This window comes from Fusarium falciforme, chromosome 11 (assembly GCF_026873545.1).
Source record: "Fusarium falciforme chromosome 11, complete sequence".
NCBI lineage: Eukaryota > Fungi > Ascomycota > Sordariomycetes > Hypocreales > Nectriaceae > Fusarium > Fusarium falciforme.
The window spans coordinates 269,851-294,880 of NC_070554.1; the positions used below are offsets into that span (position 1 = coordinate 269,851).

Genomic DNA, 25,030 nt, shown 5'->3' on the forward strand with positions numbered 1-25,030 from the left:
GGAGCCACCCCAAGACGTCGGACGGTCTTTGGACAAAAATGCTTTGAAGATGAAAGAAGTATTCATCCCTCCAATGGGTGCAGTACGATGATTATAAGAGATGTCAGAGGCATCCCGTCAAAGGAGATGTTCAACCAGATTACTGTCACAATACAGTTGTTTTATAACACGAAGAATACATAAAATCATGGGCATCAATAGCACCGACTACATCGCCTTCACGAACGAAGGAGCCAGAACATCTGAAGCGGAACAAGCCATCGTCACGTATACCCAACAGGATACGAGAAACTTCGGTTCTGCAACGGTTCTCTGCACCCCGGCCAAATAGTAAGTACATATCAGATTCCTTCCCGTCAAGCCTAATTCTAACAAGTTAACAGTGGAAAGAAAAGTTGGCACAAGGGAGGGACCAACCCAAATGCCCGGGAGCACATCACAGTCGCGTTCCAAGGTCCAACCGGAAAACACATCACCACCCTCCACATTGACAGACATGGAAGGAGGGTGTGGTATATCATGAGTGGTTGGCTATTTAACTCCAACCCTTCCCGGAAATTGACTCCCATCAAAGGCCACGAGGGTAGCCCGCACTTTGTTTCCCCTTGGAGTAAGTCGTCTGAATTCGCACGTTTCTCATATAAGTCTTGTTTCTGAAGTCGAGCAATTTCTTTTGTACTGTATAGATCGTTATGTTCATTTTCTGGAGGTTTAGAATTTCATTTTCCCAAAGAAATAAAATATCACCCAAAGCCCGTTGTGGTACAGATTTTAACCCATGCGCTACTGTGACCTCTGATCGATTGCTCGGCCCCGATATCCACGCTACATGAATCTCTCACTCGCCAAAGGCACCCTCAATGAAGGTCCCGTGAGGACCCAGGCTATACACCTGGGGCATATCAGCCCTAGCAATCTCAGTAAACGAGTGTCCATCCAGAACAACTAGAATACTGTGTGTTCCTTCTTTGTTGATCACGATAGTCAAGACAACGCCGTCATCTTCCTCGGTAGCGCCAGGTCTCTCGATGAATATGGGTTCAGATGGACAACTGTCACCGTTAGGAGGTTGCCAGCGCTTGTAAGTTCCAGTCTGCCAGTCAAACTTGGCCAGGCTACCAAAGAAGGCACCCTGGACAACCTTCAAGCCGTTTCCAAGTCGGCCTATGGGGACGGAGGTTCCTGGAGCCGCGCCACCATTCCCAGCTGTGGAGTAGACGTAGCGATATCCTGGCTGCATGGAGACTCTCTTTGAGATCCGTGGCAACTCGGATGCGACACCAGGAATGGCAGCGGCCACAGTGACACGGCCAGGCTTCTCAATGTCCGCCAAGTTGACGGCTTCCAGCTCGTACCTGACAAGAGTGCCATCTTGATAAGGGCGTGCAGGGTCGACAACGTTGCTCAAGCTGTATTCGCGGAAAGGGATGTAGTTTCCCGGGTAGCTGCAAACATCGACATGAATGTTTGTTTCGCCGGATTTCTCATCCACAAAGTCATACGCATTGACAGAGTGAAAGAACATGAAACCGTCCGCGGAATGATAGGTGGCAACACTAAGCCTTCTTGTTAGCCTATAGCCCACTTTGGAGTGCAACCATGAGGACAATCGCTTGGAAAGCAAGCCACGTACTGTTTACCTGTCATCTTTTCGAGGACGAATATTTGTGTGGGCGAGTCGGGCTCGTACTCAAGCATCTCCATCACCGGCTTCTTGACATCACTGACATCCATATGAATGGGCTGTAGTAACATTAGTATTAGGAGCGGCATAGCTGATGTTAGTAGCGGGAATACTTACGTTGCGAATAAAGACGACAAACTTGTCAGTCATAGCCAGTGAATGGATGTAGCAAGGTTCACAAGGAAGAGGCGTCTTCCACAGCAAAGAAGCCGGATTGGATCGATAGTCGAGGGCGAAGATCGACAAAACATTCGTAACTGGGTCAATGATATAGTTGAATGTCATGCCTCTCTTGCGGTCCTTGCAAGGGTGGGCACAAACACCGTAGCCAGCAAGCTCAGTGTCAATTTGGGCGTAGGTGAGCATTCTCTTCGGCTCCAATGTCTTGGCATTGCACACTTGCAGCATATTGAAATCGGTATGAACAAGGATCTATCCATGGTTAATATGCGCAACTTTTGTTTTGGAAATATACGTACTTCCTGCTTCTCAGGGGTCTGAGCCGGTGTTCCTCTGTCATGAGGGTTCTGGCGATCTGGAATATGCATTCCCCTCCTCGGAACAACATTGATGTTGACCTCGTCCGGGAGGAGGTGTCCTTGGGGGAGATACAAGGATTGCTATAAAGGTCAGTAACAGTTATTCCAAATCCTGAGTAAGCTCCAGGTGTACTCACCTGCGCGCCCAGTAGTGCAGAGCACGGATCTTGGGCGTCGATCAAGGGTGTGTTGGCGTTGAGGCCAAACATTGTGGTGGTCAGGAAACCATCCCGAGCTGCCTTTTGCACAACACCTTCAGCAGTGTGACGGCTGCTATAATAGACTTGGCCATTGCTCATCCTAAACTTGTGCAAGATTGCGAGTCCGTCGAAAAAGTGCTGAAGGACAGCATTGGGCTTGGAACCGTCCTCTGAGAGAGGGACTGTGAAACGACCACTTCCCATTCTGTGAGGACAATGTCAGTATATGTGTCAACATTGTTATTAGCAATACTTACCTGATCAGTGTGCCATCCAGCCATTTAGGCCAGTCACCGATAATTGGACATTTGACTTCTTCCGTAGTCTCGGGGGTGTTTCCGAGGTATGGAGGAACATACTTGAGATCTTTCTCAGGTACAAAGTACTTGTTGTAACCAATCTCAGCGGCGGCCATTTTTAATGTTGTGGACAAGAGAGCCAATTGCCAAAGTGACTATGCTGATTTGCTGCTTAGTTTTGTTATATTCCGAGTGGCTTTGATCCTTTAAGTAATAAGTAATACCTTCTTTTCGGTTGGCCCGGAAAGAAGCAATTGGAGATCCTGCTAGCCAGATCATCTTGATCGTGTTTGCGGGGTAATGCAGGAAAGTCGGGGTAGCCCATGCCGGGGGAAATTAGGGAATCCGGGGTAAATCAGGGAGTCTGGGGTAGTTGAGCGAGCTTCGGGGCAAAGGCGGAGGTCGCCCGAGCCGAATAAAGCGTACAAAGCACCGTGATATGCAATAACGAAGAGCCCCTGAAATAGCCATCGAAAGTACACCTCTACCATACCGCAGGATCTCGTTTTCTCATCACAACACCATTGAATCATCACCATGTCCCCATACGTACGTTGCAGCTCCTTCCCGAGTCTCGTCATTCGCGCTCACGACCCATAGAAATGGCCCCTTTGGTGGCGCCTTGTTATCCTTTTCAACGTTAGCTTCTACAACCTTCTCGGCAATGCTTGGTCTGCTGGCCTGTCACCCATTTTCGGGTTGATCATGAGAGAGTTCAACTGCTCCCAGTCGCAGGCTTCGGATCTAACTACTTTTTCCCTCTTGATGTTGGGAATATCGGTGTGTTTGGCCCCCGTCCACGCATGCCAGCTCCTTGTTGAGTTGTCCAGTGGCTGACGCGTTTGTTTAGAACCTGTTCGCCCTCCCCTTAATAGCTCTTTTCGGAAAACGATACACGATCCTCGCGTCATTGATCCTCTTCATCGCCCTCAATATCTGGTCCGGCGAGGCTTCCGACTATGAATCTCTGAAAGTTTCTCGTATCCTTGGCGGTCTCGCAGGGGGTTTGGTTGAAGCTCTTGGCCCAACCATCGTGCACGAAACTTTCAGAGATCATCAGCTAGCTCGAGCCATGGCAGTCTATGTAGGTTTCCTAGCAGCTGGGTCTGCGCTGGGACCTATTTTCGCCGGTATCGTCGCCCAACACCAAGGAAGCTGGAGATGGTATCTGAGGATCCTTTCGATTGCTACCAGTCTCAACCTACTGGCGTCTATTCTCATGCTTCCCGAGACTACCCACAAGCCAGAGCTGATAAACGACACTGGATCGGACTCTGGAACGTCTAATCCGAAGGCGACAAGCTCTATCGTTGAGAACGCCCCAACCACAGCGACCACGCCCGAGCCTTCTGTCTCATCTCGAGCCGAGTGGATATCGCTATCCTTTACAAAGAAACCCATGCCGCTGGAATGGAGCCGAGCACTTCCGTCTTTCTTCGAACCGCTGCAGATGCTGATCGTGCCTCGAGTTCTGGTTACTGTCTATGTCTTTGGACTTACCATCGGCTGGACAGTGATTATCTCGATCCTGTTGGGTATGACATATGCCCAGCCACCGTTGCTATGGGGCTCACAGTCAATTGGCCTCCTCAATGTTGCACCTCTGTTGGGTCTCCTTATTGGGCTTCCATTTGGCGGCTACCTTTCAGACCTTTTGTTTATACGATCTGCGAAGGACGGCAAGGGCCCTAGCCCTGCAAGCCGACTTCCGGTTGCTCTTCTCGGCATGCTCATCAGTCCTTCAGGCTGCTTGGTTATTGGCTACGGTCTCAAACACCCAGACACCTGGATCCAAGTGTGTGTAGGATGGGGTATGCTGGCCTTTGGATTGACAGCCTCAGCAAACGTCCTGCTTGCTTACGCTGTTAATACCATCCCATCACGTGCTGGAGACATCGGAGTGCTTGTCAATTTCATGAAGAACACGGTTGCTTTTGGAGTATCGTATGCTTCACTTCCTTGGATGAATGGAGTCGGTCCCGTCAAGCAGTTTGCTACAATGGCAGCGCTCCTCTGGCTTGGATATCTGATGGTTTTTCCGGTTTGGTTGCATGGCAAGACTCTCTTTAAGAGATCATACACCAGCTCTCTTGCTTGATAGTATAGCTGGTCATCCGCATCATTTAGTTAGCAGATAACTAGAAATCTTAGCAAGTTTCCTTCTAAATAGGGTATTTATTACTACTACATGCAGACTATTCCCTAATATATTACGAAATATGTCTAATAGAACCATGCGCTGCGATTTCTCTTGAAATAGTCTCCCGTGTAATGCAAATATTAACTCATCTCATTCCTTTTCTTAGGTACTTGTAATCCTAAGTTATCACTACTTTTATTTAACCTTAGATGCTTATGACATAGGGCGAAAATGAGGCAGCCGAGAAGCTCAAACCGCTTTTCCGCTTGGACGCCCGGTCTGGTGCCTCCTTGCTGAGCGACCTGGATCGACGGGTCTTGTGCCGCGTACTCAATCAAGTTGGATAGGGGATTTTGTTCATCAAGGCGGTCGACGCCGAAGAGGAGCCGCTGGAAGAGATTCCTCTGCGAGAGGATGACGAGCCCACATACTAGGGCTGGATGAGAATGGAGACGCTGGAGCTGTGGAGTGAGCTAGAGTTTTGCCGAGGTTACGAATGCATGGCCCGGACGCTGCATCAAGCGGACCTTGATGAGCAAGTGTGAGAAGGGAGCGACGCACATTGAGTGCTAGTACTTGGACGACTCGCTCGATAATGACTGTCACTTCTTGTGGCACTAGTCCCGTCTTGCACGACGCTTCGTCAAAGTCCTTTCATACAGAGACTAGGCTGGATCCTCCGGTTTCAAAGTTCGTCATGAGGGCATCTCCACTCAACTACTGGGTCCAGATGTGTTGTCAAATATTGAAATACGTGGAATAATGCAAATGCGACTAGTACTGTCATCACATTCTCTTACCACGTGCACTCATTCACAGGGACGCCAACTTGCCAGGGAGCGGTGTTTGCATGCGGACGGAAGGCATGGGCAAGTCAGAGCACGCATCGTCTTAGAATCTACTTGCAGTTGGAGAAAATGCATGTCTTGGACAATATCCCCCACAAATCCCATTGGCTATCCGGACATTGAATATATAGCTTTTATTACCTTTCTTTGAGCTTCCAACCTCTGAGGCTAATACAAAAATTCTACATATTGGGCCAGATTGTATACGGAACACGCAGTTATGCTGGTTATTCTACTCATGTAAGAGGCCGCATTTGCCAATATCTCGTTGAGCCAATTTACAATAAACTTGTGTTTGACCCTCATGGCCATTATATGGACTGGAAAAGCCGGGGAACCATCGGTGTGGACCACCCGTTCATTAACCGAGTCCCGAAACTCTATTCTCTTACCATCCGGGCTCGCTTCCGCCAATCTCCTTCCCGATCGGGTTTATTGTCCTCCGTCTTGTTGTAAATCCGATCTGGCCTTATGCAGCGTTTTTTGCCAAGTTGTAAATCCGATACAGGGCTATGTGTCAATATTTCCGAGACTCATCCCTCGTGTACTGGTGGTGCTGTTTTCTTATACCAAGTACGTATATCTAGTGAGGCCGTGGAAGCATTGTGCTGGATTCATAGACGAACAAGAACTTGCAGTTGATACCGCCACACTTTTTTCCTTTCTCCTCTCGCCTACTCCTATTATCGGTATCCTCGCTCAAATGCCTTCTGTACTTCCCAAAGACACCGACGGTCGGCCTTTTGTGGCTTGCATCATCGATGGCCAGCCCCTCGCCAAGTCTCACCGACCATACATTCCCATCTTCTCTTCCCAGAAACAGGAGACTGTTCATTTCAGCCAGTCTGTCGATGCCAGCACCGCTGTCTTGGCCGTCGAGTCTTCGTGGAAAGCCTTTCAAACTTACCGGAAGACTCCAATCGATGACAGACGCCGCTTGCTAACCAAGGCTGCAGAGCTCTTTGACAACGGAATCAGCGATGCAATGCACCGCCAGATGACCGAAACCAGTTGCAACGAGGACTGGGCAAAGATAAATGCTGGTAGCATGTCTGTTATTTGTCAAGAGTTGGCCGCTGCCTTGGAGAATCTCTTGGACCCGGCTCACGATGAACGGAGCATTGTGGTGAGAGAACCGATTGGACCGGTTCTGTCCATCATTCCGTATGTCAATCTCAAGGCAACTTTATTTCTATATTCTTGCTGATGTTTTATTCCGCAGGTGGAATGGCGCGCTTTTGCTTGCTGTCCGCGCCGTGGCGACCGCTCTGGCTGCTGGCTGCACTGTGATTCTCAAGGCCTCAGAGATGTGCCCCTGGACGCATCAGTTTGTCGCAGAAACCTTTCTCGAAGCAGGATTTCCGAAAGGCTCTGTCAATCTCATTGTGTCGTCACGTGGAACAGCAGCGGAAATCACTGAGACCATCATCTCGCATCCCCACCTGCGCAAGATTGAGTTCATCGGAAGTCCAGTAGTAGGTAGATCTATTGGGACCATGGCAGCAAAATACCTGAAGCCTACGATCATGGAGCTCGGGGACCAGAGCCCTCTTATCGTCCTTGAAGACGCCGACTTGTCTAAGGCAGCCCAAGCTTGTGCTCAAGGGGCGACGCTGCTTCATGGCCAGGTATGTTTCTCGACGGAACGCGTAATTGTTGTTTCATCGGTCAAGGACAAGTTCTATTCCCTCCTCGCCGAGGCCTTCGATGCGCTGCCCTCGGCTGGTTTTGCAGTTTCCAATACCTTTGCCGATAAAGCGTATGTGGCAGTCCAAGATGCACTGTCACGGGGGGCTAGAGTTGTCGCCGGCAGCTCTCAGCGGCATGGTCCGGCATCAATGGCATCTTCCATCTTGGCAGGTGTGCCACGGGGGTCAATCTTGTCAAGCCAGGAAGGCTTCGCACCTACCGCCTTTGTTGTTGAAGTCGAGAACGATAAAGAAGCCATTGCCGAAGCAAACTCGCGAGAGGGAGGCATGTCGGCGGCGATTTTTACGAGTAACCGAGGACGAGCCATTGCCTTGGCCAAAGAGCTGGAGTTCGGAATGGTCCAGATCAACGACATGACCTTGGCCATCAAGCGTAAGTTCTTCCTATTCCTATTGATGCTTGATTTACTGATGTCATGCTTCCTGCAGCGAGTATCAAGGGGCCCGCAACTTGTACCAAGGGCAGTGGATGGGGTTGTGCTGGTGGGAAATATGGAATCAAAGAGTTTACTCACTACAAAGCTATCACTTTTGGAGATTAGAGTTCCATACAAAAGAGGGAAAGGCCTACACTGGTCGCATTGGTTAGTTAAAGAAAGAGCCTCAATGTGACAACGTCGACTCAGCCAGCCCTGTCAAATGTCTGCCACGTGAAACAAGCAACTTCTGAGTCTGGCGCGAAGAAAATTTGACCAACCACAAGAAACAGTAAGCAATCCACAGTAACATGTCCGAAATTACTGTGGATTCTGCTTCCAATTTTTGTTGATAGCCTGTGAATAGCGTGCCGCACTATTGGCGCCCATTGTGGACTGCCAGAGTCTGGACCTCGTGGCTTGACTGCCAACATCTGCCAACAGTTCGATCAACACCATAATCGTTAAAAAACGCAGCATTCTCCTCGATTGAATGGACTGAAACGGCTTTGTAAGCCGAGCCGAAGGTGAACACATAGACAGGCTCTGGCAGAGGTCGCGATGCAAGAACTGAGATGCTATCTACGAGATGAAGTGTTGACAGAATGCCCCATAGCGCTGATGGCTGGCATAGGTAGACAATAGTTCTAGAAGTGTCAATCAAACCACCGGAGAATCGTACGTTTGGGATAAAGCGCTTCCTAATAGAGCGGTCAGAATGCGAGGCCGTCGTTTAGACATAAGGGGCTCCTCTCGCTCAGGAAAAGCCTCGCTATATGAAGAGAACTAGTCCAGCACCATTGCCTGCAGCTGAAGCCGACAGCCGGCCGTTTGCTTGGTGTGGCGCCAAAGGCGCTCGATAGTCAACGGGGTTGATTATTATGGCTTCGCAGAAGAGTCCGCCTTGCAATAGCGACAAGCTGAATGCCTCAGTCAGGACGCACTACCAAAACCCACGACCTGTATTCGGATTCTTGGGTCCACTATGTTAGGGGATCACCGAAGGCCCGTTGAGTCTAGACAAACCTCACAAAGGGTTTATCACCAGGCTGTTGCCCGCCAAACCGCAACGTCCACAAATTCAACTTGGAACCTCCCATCTTGTCATCCAACCTTTACAATCGTTTTAAAACTTCGACAAGATGCGTTTCGTCGGCACGTTCGCGGCCTTGGCCCTGGCCGGTTCCGTTTCGGCCGGCCCCTGCAGACCTGGCTCTTCCTCGACTCTGAGCGCTACCACTTCAAGCGCGTCTGCCACCTCCACCTCGGGCCATGGATCAGGACCTATCGTCAACGAGATCGAGGGTGGAGACTTCCGAAGGAGGTCCAACTCGCCCAGCGGCATCTCCAACTTTGTTGTTGAAGGCCAGGGCAGCTACGTCGAGGGTGGAGGTTACACTGGCGGCGGAAGCACGGAGCAGAACTGTGCTAGCCTTGAGGCTGCCAGTACCCAGCCTGGCCCAGGGAAGCGAGATGTGGGACAGTATGCGGTTATCTCTCAACAGCTCACCAACCTCCAGGCTGGATCAGCCTACACTGTCCAGTTCTTTTACGCTGTTCAGTCCAGTGCTCAGTCTGGCGCCTGCAGAATTGAGGCTTCCTTTGGGTCCAACGTCTTCACCTCGACCCCTTACTTCCCTAGCTCCAACACACCTTCTTCGTGGGCTTCTTCCACTGTTTCGACCAACATTCAGGTCACCCAGGGACAGATGAGCTTCGCCCTGACCTGTGTCGGTGGTGGCTCTGCTCAGGTCTACATCGACTCCATCTTTGTCTCGAACCTGGTGACTCCTGAGACTATTGGCGACGCCGATCTTGTGTTTGATGCTGCTGGTACCGAAACCAGCCAGCTTCCTTCTGCCACCAGCACTGAGGCCGCCACCGAGACCAACACTGAAGCCACTACTGAGACTACGTCTGAAGCCACGTCTGAAGCTACCACTGAGGCTGCCACTGATGCTACTAGTGTGGCTTCAACCGATGCCGCCAGCTCCGACTCGGCTACCGAAGCGACTACTGAGTCGAGCACTGAGACCACTACTGAGGAGGGAAACACCTCAGAGACTGTCCCGGCCTCTGAATCCACTTCTGAGGAACAGGGCACTTCTGCTACCGAAACTGCAACCGAGACAGACTCTAAAGAGAGTACTTCCGTTGCCAGCACGGCATCGGAGACGACCATTGAAGAGACCACTTCAGTTGCCGCCACATCAACCGAGACCAGTGCCGAGGAGACTGCTTCCACAACCGAGACCGGAGCTAAAGAGACCACAACTACGCAAGAGACTACCTTCTCCACCACTGCTTTAGAGACCAGCACCGAGGCGGAGGAGACCACATCCGAGACCCTGATCCCAACCTCTACCACTCCCACATCTACCCAGCTCATCTGCCCCTCAGGCGTGTCCGCTCCCGGAGGTTGCTACGTCCCCGACGAAGTCCCCGGAACACCAACCTGCTTCCAAGTCGGCTTCGTCTCTGGAGCCGTAGATGTCCAGTACCAGGACATGAAGACTCCCGTCCAAGAGTGGCAAACCTGCGCTTCCGCCTGTGCCGACAAGCCAGGCTGTCTCTCTTTCGGATACGACGACGAGAACCCCAACAGGTATTGCGCTCTATACGCATCTAAGCTGGATTGGTCTTTCGCCCCAATGAGTCGAGGTCTTACCTGGACTGAGATGGACTGCATCAAGTGCATTGAGTGCGAGGATGCCCCTATTCCTACTGAGACTGGTGTCGCTGAAGCCGGAGATCCGCCGGTTCAGCCTGAGACCCAAACATTGGATACGAGTTTTTAGTTAGACATAGCTCATAGACAATTTTTTCGATCAATATTTTATAGAACATGTACATTCTTCTTTTCATCACCTTTCTCTCCTCTTTCCTTGCCATTTGTGAGACTGGTCATCGATCCGGACACCATTTGGGCCAATCAAGACACGTTTCCATGCAATTACCGCCATCCAGTCAGCACTAACAGCCTGAACGCGAAGCTCAATAACCCTTTACCAGCCCGTGCACCAATTTGCCTGTGCTTGTGATAGCGCACTAACTCCTAGCAATGTGAGTCTAAGGCTAAACACAGTAGCCCCTGTTGACTCCTCTTCCTCACTTCTTCCTCTTGCTTTCACGCTCTTCAATCCCTGAAACTGCAATCATCATAGTGACTTCTTCATCATGGCGTCTCCTAAGCCAGCTAGAGACTATGTCTACTTGCTCGTCGTGCTCTTGCACTTGAGTGCGATGCTTGGTGAGTGCCCAACGCCTCAACAAGTTCGTGAAACTGACAACAATGTCCAGGCGTTGATTTTGTCCCATTCTACCCCCAGTCTCTCTGCCAACCCCCAGGCTCACCTCTTCACTTTCTCGTTGCCTATCGCCAGTGGTACATTACCACCATGTCTGACCCGTACTACCATATTGAGACTCCTGGACACTTCTTCGATTTCCTTGTCTATGTCGAGCTGCTGGTGCAGTTCCCCATTGCTTTGTATCTCACTCGAGCACTGCTGTCGAAACAGCGTCTCTCTGGTCCTGGTGAGCTTGCAGCCAGTGTCTACGGTATAGTCACCGGTCTCTGCACAGCCATTGTGTGTCACAACATGTATCACCTAGGTCCTGAGGTCATCAGTCATGAGGCCAAGCAGACTCTATTGTATGCGGCATACCTACCATATGCCGTGCTGCGTTAGTACTCCTAAATTCTCCTCGTTTGACATATTTTAATCCTATTCATAGCTCTTACAATGGCCTTGGACATGCATTGTCGCCTTCTGGCTCGGCTTCGGACTTCATCTCAGCTCAAGCAAGATTAAATTCGAGAGGCTTTTTCGAGGCAGGCGACCAGCAAGAAGGGACTGGTGAATAGTCGAGAACGGATGAGTTCCGTGCGCGTGGGAAACTTCAAGGAGGGGAGTAGAGCGAATCAGAACGTCCGATAGACGGTTTTGGGTGTTCATGGCAGTGCGTTTACCAGCGATTTCAATTAAGAAGTTACTACGAGTTGAAATCCACTCATCCACATGTCAACATTTCACCCTCTCCTTCTGAAAAAAACTGTCCCTCTTCCCTTCCCATTTTTCTCCTTCAAAGCTCTCAGTCACAAGTACAAGAACTGTCTGCGCAAGTAACTAGTCAGGCCATGCTTGATAGGGAGGCGTAACGTACTTGTCAGAACTACGCTGTGCTACATCAGTTGAGACTTCGAACCTGGCACGACCCGTCCGAGGGGGCGCTGGCTTATCATCCTCATCGTCACTGTCGTCCATAGCGCGAGGTAGTGCCAACAGGCCCTCAATTCCAAAGATTCTCTTGACCTGCTTGACACTTGGCAGAGTGATAGTATGGCCGGTGGCGTTGAGCAGCTGCCTTCCATACATGGCGTCGCCCGTCGGCATTTGGACGTCGTTGTCCACTGCCGCCTCATGAGAGTTGAGAATCTTGAAGAAAGCGCCAGGGCTCAGGAAATTTGTCAGGACCTTCCTCTCCTTAAGCGTGTTCAGATCGTTGATGTCATCTTCGCCTTTCCCATAGCTGTCCACCTTCTTGTAAAGCTTGATAGACTTTTCAGTCATACGGTCGATCATGACGACAGAAGATATTTGAAAGAGGGTGCCCCGCCCCTCAATGTTGAGCGTTGCAGGCCTTCCAGAGCTATTGCAGGCATTTCCTCCAATATTCTGGGCTTCCTGGATGGCAGCCAGTTCAGTCGGTTGAATGGCCGTCCCCAGGAGGAAGATGTTTGAGACGGGGAAAGCTTGTGATGGATCCTTCTGGTACAGTTCCTGGAGACGAGTGTACTGCCTCATTACCCTCTTGTAGGTGAAGGCTGTAGAGTTTAAGGAGTTTAGCTGCTGGCTGGCATTGACCATGGCTGATCCGTACAGCTTCTCAAGGCTGTCCACGGTGAGCTCTCGCTGGTGCCAGCCGTGCCCAAAGGCAAGCATCTTCTCCCGGCAGTAGTTGAGAAGCTTAGCGTGTTTTTTGACATCACTCTGATCATCGCTAATGTTTCTGCGCTTATGAATCCAGTCCTGGATCCCCAGCTTGTCCTGGAAAGACTGCGTGCATCGCACCATCCCGAGAGCCTCCTGCCAGCTCTGGGTCTTCCACAAGTTCATTAGGTCCTTAAGATGTCGGCGGTCGATCTCGGAAAGATTCTTGCTCTTCCTGTTCGGGTAGCTCGTGAAGTAAAACGTCATGTCACAGTCCTTGGCCTGCGCCACGATCAACAAGACAGTGGCCACCAACAAGATTGCACATCGAGTCTCGGAAGACAGCGAGTGGCTAGAGTCAATGAAGATATTAAAATGACGGTCGCCCAAGACGTTGAAGGCACCCTTGATTCCATGCTTGGAGAAGTTCTCAGCGTCCAGAATGGTTCGCAGGATGTAGTCGGCCGATGCCTCAGGGTGATAATCAGGCAGCTCTGCATCCTCGACCACTTGTGTAAGCTTAAAGTTGGGTTGATTCTTGGCAGGTTGCTGGTAGCCCTGAGTGTCTTGGACAGTTTGTTGAGGGGAATGCCGATGCAAGATTGCGTTTGCCTGGGGAAGAGGGCCGGTCAACATCACTGGCCGGTTTCCAACCAGATGGTGGCCGGCCTCTTTGCTTTGGACGCAGCCCATCCTGAAGTACCTAAATATGAACGCAATTCATTTGTTTGAGGTGTGCCAGGGTTGTGTGGAACGGGTTGATAGGTGAGCTTGTCTGTAAGCGGAAAAGGGAATGACAGAAAAGACATCAAGAGCAAATCATGGGCACTAGGCAGAGGTTTTTATCTTTGATTTCGTACATTTGACGAAGGCACATGAGCTCTTCTTGTGACGTACCTCGAAAGGGCTGTCTGGGTTAAGGTTATCGCTGTGCATAGCATCGGGCCGTCTCTGAATGCCCGTAAATACAAGCTCTGTGCCCTATCACAATCATGTCGCTCTATGATATAAGCCAATACCATCAATCCCTCAAAAAGATGACGATAAAATGAAACACCTTGGAATACAGTCCTGTATCGGCTCTTGGACACCAAGAACGGGCAAAGATCTCTAAGGGCGTCAGATATTTTGCAACCTCGCAGTTGTGAAGATACTTTCTACTGTCACGTAATGTGGCGGCACAACTGCAGCATTCATGCACCGCGATCAATCTCTCCAACAAGGCAAAAGACCCGAGTACTTGCGCGTGACCTGCTGCATGGTGAACAAAGAAGAAATGTAATTTCTGCCTTATCAATCAGGGCACGTGTCTTCTCGTAGAGTTGGAGAGTCAGATACAAGAGCAAAGACACGGCTCAACGTTCTCTCGTCGTGCCTTGATATCGACTCATTCTATTCACATGATCCCACTCACTGATCATTCACGCTTTCGCCGTCAGCCAACTTCCAGCCTTGATTCTCAGCCCGGTGCAATGCTTTGCCAAGATGCTGTTGGAAAGTGATCGGACAGGTTCGTCCAGAATGACGTGGTCATTGGATCTCTCGCGGCACGGGCGTCTTTCAGCGCAACCACCAATTTGCTAATTTCTAGTTCATGTTATCAAGAAGTGAGGCAAGGGATTGTTCTAAAGCACCTAGTCTTGACCAAGATGCAGGCAGACTGGAGATGGTGCGCGTGTCATTTGTAGCTTTGTTGGCTTCGCGTCACGCGTGCGTCTCGCGTTTACTGTGGAGCCAAGTTCTGGTGGAGGGAGTCGAGCACGTGAACTACCCACATCCTCTCTCCACGTGATCTGGCGATGACTTTTCAAAGTGACAATGACGTCATGACTACCCTAGACTGGAATGGAAATTCATTACGGTTATATGTTGCCAGCTCGGAGAACGTGGCCTCGGGCTACTAGGTGTTTTTCTACTTGTAGACACAGTGAATGAGCTTCGAATTTTCCAAGCGAGCAGTTGCTCATCGCCAATTCCTTCAATCGGTGTAAACGTGTCAGCTATACGAAAGAAATTGCACATGTTGCAATTTCGCAACTCACACGACATGTTCCTTCACCACAACTCGTCGGCTCGCCAATATCCCTTGCGAAAGCTGTTTCAACAATCTATCTCTGAGGTGAGATTTTAGTTCGGATGATTATCCGTGTCCGGCTTATCCGTTGTCAAACCTGTTTTTTTGATTGGCTTGTGAAGCATCGCGGATGACGCCTACCACGTCGTCCTGGAAGAACTAGCCAATCCAAAACTGGGGATTCCGAGCTGCTCAATGAGGGGACGGGCGCGCGCGCTCTTGAGACATCCTACGTAAGCTTCTCGAGGGGCTTTGCTGAGTCCGAGAGCTGATCTTCTGCTGAGAACATAATAAGAGAGTGGTATCGCGCTGGCCTGAACATCCACGATAAATCTCTTTAACCATACCCAAGCTTGCATTTGTACATTTGCACACAAACCCGATTGTGGTAGGAAATAATGGAGAAAACTACAGTGGCTGTCATTGGCGCTGGCAAGTATTTTCAACTAGGTATTAATCAGCCCGCTCATACTATAGCAGGCCCTACAGGAATCTCCATGCTCAAGCAGCTACTTGAGGATGGATTCGATGTTACACTATTTGAGAGACGAGACAAAGTTGGAGGGCTTTGGGCTTATGATGCAGATCATGGATGGACAACGGCTCTGAAAGGTGATAGCCATTTCTCACCATCTGCCGCGAAGTCTGTTGACGGAAATGCGAAATAAGAGACTCGTGCGAATATCAGCAAGTATACTTGTGGATTCACCGACTTTCCGATGCCAGACAGTGCGTTCTTTACTCGAAGTCTCGCTGGCATGCAACTGACTATTCCATAGAATATCCTCCTCACCTCAGTCGAGGACAGTTCCAGGAGTTCATGCAAGACTATGTTGATCACTTCGACCTGGCTCGATACATCGTATTCAACACCAGCGTTAAGCTCGTTCAGCGCAATGAGGATGATACAAAGTGGACCCTTCAGCTTGAGAGAGTAGAAACCGGAGAGACCGAAACACGAGACTTTGACAAGATCGTCTTTTGCCATGGATATCAGACAGAGAAGAAAATGCCACATTTTCCAGGGCAAGAGACGTATGAGGGAGAAATAGTGCATTCACAGCAATATCGAAGGTCAGTGAACTCAAACCTCAGAGACTGGTTCCGGGACCTTATGTTGGGACATCAACGGCTGTGAGCTCAGATACGATGACAGGATCATTGCTAATAGCCAACAGCCCTGAGGCTTACCAAGACAAGTCTGTGGTACTCCTTGGTCTCGCAACCACCACGGGCGAGATTGCCCCTCAACTCATCAGCACTGCTCGAAAGGTGTACGTCTCTCACCGAAGCGGCCAGATTGTCGTGAAGCGGTACCGCAACGGACGACCAACAGATCTCATCATCTCATGGAGACGCCGCAACATCAGCCAATGGATTGCCCGCAACTTGCCAGCTCTTCACAGAAATATGGCAAACTGGGCAGCTTCATTGCTCGCCTCGCGGACTGCTGGCTTCAAGATAGACCCAGAATGGCGTCTAAAGCCATTTCCCAGCATCACTCTGCGGTTGCCTGGTCTGATCGAGGACTGTCTTCCTCACCTACAAGATGGAAGCTTGACGAGTTTGCATGGTATCAAGCGATTTATTGGTGGAAAGTCGATCGAATTTGATGATGGTACAGTGTTGGATGATGTTGACAGCGTTATCTTCACAACAGGCTATCGTGCCGACTTTTCCCTGTCACCATTCATTGAAACCAGCACCCCTAAAGCCCATAATTATGGAGGCCCTCCGATTCACCGGTTATACATGAACGTCTTTCCGCCCAAGTTTGCCGATAACTGCGCAATGCTGTGCTACTCGGCATTTGGGAAGAACAACGGCTTCTCATTCAGCGACGTCATGAGTATGGCCATCTCAAACGTCTGGCGGGGCGTGAGCGACTTGCCTTCATACGAGGAGATGGAACAATGGGTAGACACACATCAAGACTGGGTTGCAAAGAATTGGTCAATTGAGCCCCGATTGGACGTCAGCATGGTGAAACAGTACGAATTTCAGCCCTGGATGCACAAACAAGCCGGAACAGGCATGGAGAATCTGGGCTGGGGCTGGGCGGGATGGAAGTTTTGGTGAAAGGATAGAGAGATGTACAACTTGATGAACCACGGCGTTGAGACAGCGCACATGTTTCGGTATTTTGAGACAGGGAAGAGGAAGACCTGGGAGGGGGCGAGGGATGAGATTATTCATCAGAACAAGATGGTTCAGGAGACGTTTGCAAACTCGAAGAAGATTAGGGAGGACTAGTGCTGGTGTGAGATGCTGGTTATACGTGAGATTGGGACAAATGTTTCATGTAGTGTATGGGAGCTTACCAACTGTTGAAGAGACATCATCGTTTGAGCTGAAGCATGTCTATTCATCTTTCGATCAGGACTCTGGGCTGTCATGCGTACATCAAACTGGGTCCAAGACATCCTGTAGATGCTCAGCTCTTATCTTGCGATGATTTAAAGTTGTTTCACTCCAGTGTAACTTGGGTTAGCATACCGTTGATCATCTTAGCCAGATGTCTCTAGCCAAATCGACAAATCTTGTGCTAGATAGGCTTCGTTGAAAGTGATGTGAGTGACATAACACGGTTGCACCAAGTGACATTTAATCAGGCCAGGACCTCTGAATCTCCATTCGATCCGATGCCATATCGCCGACCTATGGCTCTGAATTGGCTTCTCTCGACTTGAATAATGTTACGTCAATCTTGAATCGTGGCATCAACGACGCGCTGAATGTTGAATAAAGTGCGCCCTTGGTGAACTGATCCGAGTCATAAAGAAGGGAATAATTGATGGATTAAGACCGGTAGCCGCGTTATGCGAATCCCACGAGGGAAGACAGCTTCTGATCCTGAGATGCGATTGGTTTCTCGATAAAGCACTAACGCAGGCGGTGTTGATGCCAGCCGCCACATGTGGTGAAGGTTGTGCCACCCTCGCTCGGACTAACGGAATCAGCACGCACAGTCTCCATGACATGTTTTACGGTTCATCGTGAACTCTGAAGGAAACGTGGAAATAAACTTATCTACTCGCAATCTATCTTGACTTTCTCGCATCTTCTAGTATCATGTGCGCCCCCTTCTCCGCAATGGCATACACAGTAGCTTGAATGTGTGCACTGATCTGTAGCGGCATGACACTCGCGTCGACCACCCTCAATCCCCTGACGCCGTAGACACACAGACGGTCGTCGACGACGCCGCCCTGGATGCCGGCACGTCCACCCATGGCACAAGTGCCTACTGGGTGCCAATCGGTAATTGTATTGTCAGAGATCCACTCCTCGAGGCGTTGATCGTCTCGAAGCGTTGCCAAGGATGGAGAGGCTGGCGCGCGGATGATGCCGGCTAGGGGCTCCGTGTGGACGATGCGGTCTAGAAACCGCGCCGCCTCCTTCATCACGTCCAAGTCTAGCGCCCCGTTTGCGCCACCGTAGTAGCGCGGGTCGATGCTGGGGTGGTCCTCTCCCGAGGTGGAGGAGGGCGGAATGTGGATGGACCCGACGGAGAAGGGATATTGGAGGATCTGGAGCATTGTGCCGTACCTTTTGCCGTCTTGGCCTTGGAAGAAGGGGTTCCAGTTGCCAAGGTCAAAGATGTACTCAATCTGGCCTAGCTTGGACTCGCCGTTGAGTCGCTGCTTCAAGATGGTCTTCTTGTCGGCATCGAACGCCGTCAGCTTATCAGCCTTGGCAGAGAGCTGAGCTAGAGTCTCTTCAGGCACAAAGTGGTTGAGGGGGACGTAGCAGAGAGAGCAGGGTAGGATCGTCAGTGGACCGGCCTTGTCTTGAGAATACTTTTCCCACGCGACAGCGGCGAGCTTCTCATCTGTCAGTAGATCGTCTCGATTAGCGAGAAGAGGGTCGACTTCAAATATCGCCGCCAACACTGTCGATCCCTCACGTTAGCAGACAAGTTTGAGGAAAGATTTGGGTGCTTACTCAAGTGGTCCTGAAGATTCTCTCCCACCGTCGGGCTGTCAACTTTGACCGGCACCTTAGCTTGAGCCAGAACCTTGGGATTGCCGATCCCGGAGAGTTCAAGGATCTGCGGTGACTTGATGGTTCCAGCAGACAGGATAACCTCGCGGGACACCAAGACAGTGTGTTCCTGGCCCTTGCATGAGAAGCGGACGCCCGTGGCCACATATTGGCCCTCGAACTCCTGCAGAACAATCTCATTTACCGTAGCGTTGGTGAGAATGTGCAGATTGTTCCTTGCGGCCGAGCAGTAGCCAGTTGAAAATGAACGAGTGGCTGATCGAGGATCTACGGCGTTGACGCATGTCCAAACGCCGACATTAGAACCACCAACATGGGATGAGTTAGTTTCGACGCCGACGGCATTGAGAGTCGGATGCCAGAGACTGTGCGTGGGGGAGTAATCAGTGGGATACGAGACTTGGATGGGACCCGAGGAACCAAACGTGTCTGCGTCGTGGGAGACATTCTGCAGCTTCTGTACATGGGCACTTGGAGCGTGGAATGTCTCTGATTTCTTGAAAAATGGCCTGCTCAGCTCAAATTTGGTTAACAACCAATGCAAACAAGGAATCCTTGATAAGAGATGGATGCACTCACAGAAGACCTTCCCAACCCCACCCTTCGTTTCCCAGGGCCTCCCATGCATCGTAATCATCCTTGCTGGCGCGGTTCCAGGCCATGTAGTTGAGAGCGCTAGTGCCTCCCAGAACTCTGCCTCTGGGCCAGGGCAGAGTGCGCCCCTTGAGACCCTGCTGCGGCAGCGTTGCGAGGTGCCAATCGTGGCGGCCGCCCAGTGACCTCCCGTACAGGCCTGGAACGTCAATGTCTTCCTCGCCCTGGGCCACGACGCCTCCCGCCTCGATGACACCAACCGTGTAAGAGGCATCAGACTCTGCGAGACGCGAGGCGACAGCCAGGCCAGCGGTGCCTCCACCGACGATCAGGAAGTCAAAGGTGCGGTGGCTGAAGTCGTCAGCGTCCACAGCTGTCCGCAGGGTTGCCATGGTTGGTTGGAGATGGGCAATGCGCTGGAGAGGCTAATCGGGTGCTACGTTAGAGTCTTATACGCGGTAGATTAGGTGGTACGAGCAATGGTGCTGGCGGAGACGATAATGGACGAGAATAAATCGCCCATGGAGAGGAGATTTGCTAGCGCCGTGATGGCTGTGTCTCGGGCTGCACACTTTATTCGTCGAGGGTGCATATCGACAAGGTGGAAATAGAAGGGGCTATAGGTACGAAGTACTGTAACTGGGCACGACGCGAAAGGCCTGTTTGCAGGGCCCCTGCTGCCCCGTCTTGCTTTTGCTTCCTCTTCTCGAGTATACGAAGCACTCGAACCATGGGTTTGCACTAAATGGGTTATTTCATCCAGTAGCACGGCCACTAAGCCTTTCCCATCCCCCGAGCTGAAAGGTACGGAGGATGCACTGGATAAGGATGATCCCTGGAACGAGGGGACGGAAATACCGGAGAATTCCGGCAGTACGAAGGAACAGTCTCAAATCCTCTGTTGGTCGAGGGGATAATGCTGTATTTATGGAACCAACAGGGAGAGAACCACTTTAGATGGAACCTAATCTACGTGTCAATAAATGTTAATTGAGCCTCGTTGAGGCTCTGTAAATCACACATCACCATCATCATCATCGTCATAATCCAAGAAGCTCAAGAATCTCGCAATATTTACATCACCCATCTCCATCGTGTGGCCACGGGGAGCTAAGCTTTTGCCCAGCCGGCGCGGGGAGCCAGGGCCGTCTTCCGACCCGCGGTCTCGAGCACCTTCGATGACACCGTAATTTAGGCCCCAGCGTTTTTAGTCTAGATCTGGTGGCCCTCCGGTCCCTGTCGCATCGCTAGGCTCGAGGTTTATATCCAACCGGTTAAAGAGACAAAGCAAGTTACACGCGCACCAATATCCCGCATGCCAATCGCCCGGGTAGCTCAACACCGAAACGTGTGGTCTGAGAGCGAGACCATGGTCGAGAGCTTGACGCCGGTGTCGAGATGGTTCCCCTGAACGGGGTTTGATTGTAAACGAAGCCGTTCCAATATTAAGCTTTCCTCTAGGGAAAATGTTGCAGGAATTTCTCCGCGAGATTTTTCGTTTTTTTCTCCCTTTTTTACAAGCGACAAGTCTGCTCTTGGCGGGCATGGAACGTTGAACTTGTTTGCCCAACAATGGAATTTCTAGACTCGCTGTTGTTGGAGTCTTGGACTCTTTGGGTTGTTGGCTTGGCAGCTGTTGTCTGTCGACTGTGAGTATTGCTATTACCAAATCTTTCTTGGCAAGAATCCTTTTATTGACAGTTTACTTTGCAGAATAGCTCGACGGATGAAGATTGGAAAATGGAGTCTCTTGGCCATTGAAGATTATCTCATGGTCTTTGCTCTCGTAGGCCACCATCCCATCCTTTCCATTCCTACTCTGCAGATCACTGACATCCTTCATCAATAGCTCAACTTTACCGGTGTTGTCGTCTGCATCAATCAAGTCGCCAAGAATGGCAGCAATTACTTGCCCCCCGATGTTGCCGCCAACCTTACGCCCGAGGGAGAAGCTCAAGCCATCTGGGGCAGCAAGATGACATTTGTGCTCGAGATCTTTACCCTCACGGCGACTTGGACGGTCAAGGCATGCCTGCTATTGATGTACGGTCGGTTGACAGAGGGAACATCGACGCGACAGCGCTGGGGAGTCAGGGTCGTCGCTGCGTATTGCGCCGTGACTTATGTGCTTGTCACGCTCATGTTTGTCTTTTACTGGTGCAGTCCTACCTATGAGTATTGGAGGGTACCAGTCAAGATCAGTAAGCTGTCATCTGTCGCGTTTATTTCAGATGCTAACAGTCTTCAGTGCAATGCGCGACGTATTATAACCACATGATCTTTGCGACGGCTTGCAACATTTCATCCGATTTGATGCTGCTTCTCGTTCCTATTCCTCTCATGATCAAGATTCGATTGCCACGCAAGAGGTGAGTTACCCTTAGAATTACCCAGTCAGCTTTACTGACAGCTACAGGAAAATTGGACTTTGCTGTGTCTTTGGTCTTGGCGTCTTCAACGTAAGAAGAATATATCTCTTGTCGCGCCTCAATCACTGACTGTTTAGATCCTCGCCGCCGTCTTGAACCGATACTACAACTTCAGCAACCCCAACTCGTACGTCTTCCTCTACTGGTACGTCGCCGAGGTCGGCGTGGCCATGTGCGTCGGAAACCTGCCCCTCTGCTGGCCAGTAATCCGCCTCGCCCTCGGCTCCAAGGGCGACTCATCAAATCCTTCGTACCCAAATACATCATATCCCGACAGCTCGGGTCGTCGCATGCCCCAGAGCCGCCACACCTTGACCAGCAAGGCGTCGCTGTGGGCCAAGTTGGATGATGAGGATGGGAGGACGGAGCTCTCTCGCGAGCAAGGTAGCGAGATAGAGCTCGTGGGTCAGAATGTGCCTGATTTGGTGAAACAGCCTTATCAGACTGAAGCTGAGATCACGACTGGGCGTCCTCGACATGGACACAATTCGGGTGATCACATCATGGTGGTGACCAAGGTGGATATCACGACAAAGTAGGCGATGATTGTACATATCTACGGGTGCGATGGGAAGAGTTCCGGCGTTTTTTCCTTATTCCAACAGCTGTACAAGTAGAATATTAGATCTAGAACATCAAAATGAAGTGTAAAATCCTCTGTCTTGGCAGTAGTGGGAATGCCTGTCTGCCCCTCTGGACCCTCCTCCCTAGCTCCGGCAGACGCGCACCCCGCGGACTCGTTCCTTGGCTCCCGCCCAAGATTTCTTGGCTCCCGCTTGAGTCGGCAGTCCGTGCTCAGAGTGGCCCTGTCTAGCCTTGATTCGTGCATGGGTGTCGTGGGTGAGTGGAGAAGAAGGCGTTAGCTCTTCGTGGTGGTTTCACCGCTGCTAATGCACAGTGAAAGCTAAATGTAACCAGGGTTCAGGGCCTCGATGCGTTTGGCCAGCGCAGACTCGCAGCAAAAGACAACGCAAGCCTCCATGCGTTGAATCCTTGGGGGCTGAAAGGACGGGGCCATGCTAGCAGTGAAACCATCGAGGCATCCCGGAGCTTGCCCAAAAGGAAAGCCATTTGACTAACGTAACGTGGGAGTGTGGCTACCGGTTATGCACTCAAGTCATTAAACAAAACTCTAAGCTGCTCCCTTTCCTGCAGGCTCTGAAAAAGAACGCCTTTCTAACCCAGCTCCCCTATTTTCTCCCTCTTCCTGGACGTGGCTTTCTGTTGTACCATGCTGCGCTGCATTCTGTAGCTCCCACACAGCCGTCCATCTGCACGTTCCATTCCTTCTTCTTTTCTTCTTCCTTTGTTCTGTCCTGCTTCTTTCCATCCATCAAGATGACGGCCTCAAACCCTGATCCAGAGCTCGCCAACGAGAAGCGTGGCATGGTGAGCACGACGCCATCTGTCGATGAAAACATTAGCTCTACTGGGCAGCCCGACACATCGATGTCCTCTCTAAAGAAGCTCAACAACCGTATTGAGGGCCTCGCTGGCCTCGAGGCAAGAGGCATTGACCGTGTCTTGCCCAGTGAACGTCAGGCTCCATCCCATGCTGCTGATCTTCAGGTTGCTGTGCTGTGGTTCAGTGCCAACCTGTCGCTCAACAACCTGGCTACCGGTCTCTTTGGTCCCATGGTCTTTGGCCTGGGCTTCTTGGACAGTGCATTGCTTGCCGTATTTGGAACTATTCTTGGCTCTTGTTCGACTGCGTACATGGCAACATGGGGACCACAGAGCGGTAACCGAACCATGGTGAGATGACATCCACCCTTCGGCTCTTGTATTTGGCTGACACGGATGTCACAGGTCGTCTTGCGTTACTTTATGGGATACTGGCCAGCCAAGCTGCCGACTCTTTTAAATGTCGTTCTCATGGTTGGATATACAACGATTGATTGCATCATTGGTGGTCAGGTCCTCTCTGCCGTGAGCGGTGGTAGCATGACCATCCAAGTAGGCATCATCATCGTTGCCATTGTAACATTGATCATCGCCGTCTTTGGCATGCGCATCTTTCACAAATACGAACAGTATGCTTCCCTCTTCCAAGACTTCAACTACAAGCTAATGCCATCTAGATATGCCTGGATCCCTCAGGTCGTTGTCCTCGCTGTTCTCATCGGTTCAGCCGGTCCTTACTTCGACGCGGCTGCTGAGCCCACAGTCACTGGCTCTACCCTCGCTGCCAACCGTCTCTCCTTCTTCACTCTCTGCTTTTACGTCCCCAACTCCTGGGCTGCTGCCGCCTCTGACTTTTACGTCTACTACCCTGAGCGTACTTCTCGTCTCAAGATCTTTCTCCTTACCACCGCTGGTCTCACACTCTCTTTCAACCTTGTGTACCTCATTGCCATTGGTCTCGCTACCGGTCTTACCAACAACAAGGCCTGGACTGATGCCAATGCTGTCAGCACCGGTGCTTTGATCGTCGCTGCTTATGACCCTCTTCATGGCTTTGGACGTTTCTGCTCCGTCATTATCGCGCTTGGTGTCATCGCCAACAGCACCCCATCTATCTACTCTGCTGCTCTCGGATGCCAGGTCCTTGGTCGATATGGAAAGGCCGTTCCTCGCTGGTTCTGGTCTTGCGTCCTTACCCTCATTGCCTTGGTGCTCGCTATGGCTGGCCGTGAGCACCTACTTGTCATCTTCCAGAACTTTGTCGCCTTGATGGGTTACTGGGTCATGCTCATGATCTGCATCGTTGGAATGGAGCACGCTTTCTTCCGCGGCCGAAAGGGCTTCGACTGGGCTGCCTGGGAGGATAAGTCTTACCTCCCAGTTGGATATGCTGCCCTTGCCAGTTTCATCCTTGGCTGGGTTGGAGCTATTCTCGGAATGTCCCAGGTCTGGTACATTGGCCCCGTCTCTGAGGCTGCTTCCCTGGCTGATCTCGGCATGTGGCTTGGATGTGGGTTTGCTCTTGTGACGTTCCCTATCCTGAGATTCATCGAGCTCAAGGTTGTCAAGCGATGAGAATTTTGGACACTGTTGAAGAATGAAAAGTTCCTGTAAATACGATGAACTTGTAGATAAAGAAACTAACTACCGAGAGTACAGCAATATCCTTATAATACACTTCCAAAATAATCCAGATGTTTACTTGCCGATTGTTGTGAATACCATTTCTATGCCCATCCTTGAACAAATAAACAA

At 50.8% G+C, this 25,030-nt stretch overlaps 9 protein-coding genes and 1 pseudogene across 10 annotated transcripts, besides 1 other annotated feature; 7 read left to right on the forward strand and 3 right to left on the reverse strand.

Annotated features, from left to right (window-relative positions):
* Window positions 1-838: 838 nt before the first annotated feature.
* NCS54_01302000 (Hypothetical protein) lies at window positions 839-2,838 on the reverse strand (the record flags this gene model as incomplete). Its single annotated transcript, XM_053158235.1, has 6 exons — window positions 839-1,556; window positions 1,634-1,743; window positions 1,802-2,116; window positions 2,164-2,304; window positions 2,361-2,628; window positions 2,681-2,838. The coding sequence occupies 6 exons, from the start codon at window positions 2,836-2,838 to the stop codon at window positions 839-841; spliced, it is 1,710 nt and encodes a 569-aa protein (XP_053014210.1).
* A 421-nt stretch (window positions 2,839-3,259) lies between these two features.
* NCS54_01302100 (MFS domain-containing protein) lies at window positions 3,260-4,820 on the forward strand (the record flags this gene model as incomplete). Its single annotated transcript, XM_053158236.1, has 3 exons — window positions 3,260-3,271; window positions 3,323-3,502; window positions 3,573-4,820. The coding sequence occupies 3 exons, from the start codon at window positions 3,260-3,262 to the stop codon at window positions 4,818-4,820; spliced, it is 1,440 nt and encodes a 479-aa protein (XP_053014211.1).
* Window positions 4,821-6,413: 1,593 nt separating this feature from the next.
* On the forward strand, window positions 6,414-7,961 carry NCS54_01302200 (Aldedh domain-containing protein; the record flags this gene model as incomplete). The annotated part of the gene is made up of 3 exons (XM_053158237.1): window positions 6,414-6,874; window positions 6,933-7,792; window positions 7,849-7,961. 3 exons carry the CDS (start codon window positions 6,414-6,416, stop codon window positions 7,959-7,961), a joined length of 1,434 nt encoding a protein of 477 aa, XP_053014212.1.
* A 1,016-nt stretch (window positions 7,962-8,977) lies between these two features.
* Window positions 8,978-10,633, forward strand: NCS54_01302300 (Hypothetical protein; the record flags this gene model as incomplete). Its single annotated transcript, XM_053158238.1, has 1 exon — window positions 8,978-10,633. One exon carries the CDS (start codon window positions 8,978-8,980, stop codon window positions 10,631-10,633), a length of 1,656 nt encoding a protein of 551 aa, XP_053014213.1.
* A 379-nt stretch (window positions 10,634-11,012) lies between these two features.
* Window positions 11,013-11,527, forward strand: NCS54_01302400 (Putative membrane protein; the record flags this gene model as incomplete). Its single annotated transcript, XM_053158239.1, has 2 exons — window positions 11,013-11,085; window positions 11,136-11,527. 2 exons carry the CDS (start codon window positions 11,013-11,015, stop codon window positions 11,525-11,527), a joined length of 465 nt encoding a protein of 154 aa, XP_053014214.1.
* A 438-nt stretch (window positions 11,528-11,965) lies between these two features.
* NCS54_01302500 (Hypothetical protein) lies at window positions 11,966-13,462 on the reverse strand (the record flags this gene model as incomplete). The annotated part of the gene is made up of 1 exon (XM_053158240.1): window positions 11,966-13,462. One exon carries the CDS (start codon window positions 13,460-13,462, stop codon window positions 11,966-11,968), a length of 1,497 nt encoding a protein of 498 aa, XP_053014215.1.
* Window positions 13,463-15,235: 1,773 nt separating this feature from the next.
* Window positions 15,236-16,922, forward strand: NCS54_01302600 (annotated as a pseudogene). Its single transcript has 4 exons — window positions 15,236-15,455; window positions 15,513-15,572; window positions 15,623-15,917; window positions 16,022-16,922.
* Window positions 15,236-16,922: a sequence feature.
* Window positions 16,923-17,884: 962 nt separating this feature from the next.
* NCS54_01302700 (Hypothetical protein) lies at window positions 17,885-19,834 on the reverse strand (the record flags this gene model as incomplete). Its single annotated transcript, XM_053158241.1, has 3 exons — window positions 17,885-18,735; window positions 18,789-19,357; window positions 19,428-19,834. 3 exons carry the CDS (start codon window positions 19,832-19,834, stop codon window positions 17,885-17,887), a joined length of 1,827 nt encoding a protein of 608 aa, XP_053014216.1.
* A 1,180-nt stretch (window positions 19,835-21,014) lies between these two features.
* Window positions 21,015-22,410, forward strand: NCS54_01302800 (Hypothetical protein; the record flags this gene model as incomplete). Its single annotated transcript, XM_053158242.1, has 6 exons — window positions 21,015-21,091; window positions 21,156-21,228; window positions 21,292-21,643; window positions 21,691-21,811; window positions 21,859-21,901; window positions 21,949-22,410. 6 exons carry the CDS (start codon window positions 21,015-21,017, stop codon window positions 22,408-22,410), a joined length of 1,128 nt encoding a protein of 375 aa, XP_053014217.1.
* A 799-nt stretch (window positions 22,411-23,209) lies between these two features.
* Window positions 23,210-24,850, forward strand: NCS54_01302900 (Hypothetical protein; the record flags this gene model as incomplete). The annotated part of the gene is made up of 3 exons (XM_053158243.1): window positions 23,210-23,626; window positions 23,681-23,904; window positions 23,953-24,850. The coding sequence occupies 3 exons, from the start codon at window positions 23,210-23,212 to the stop codon at window positions 24,848-24,850; spliced, it is 1,539 nt and encodes a 512-aa protein (XP_053014218.1).
* Window positions 24,851-25,030: the final 180 nt, after the last annotated feature.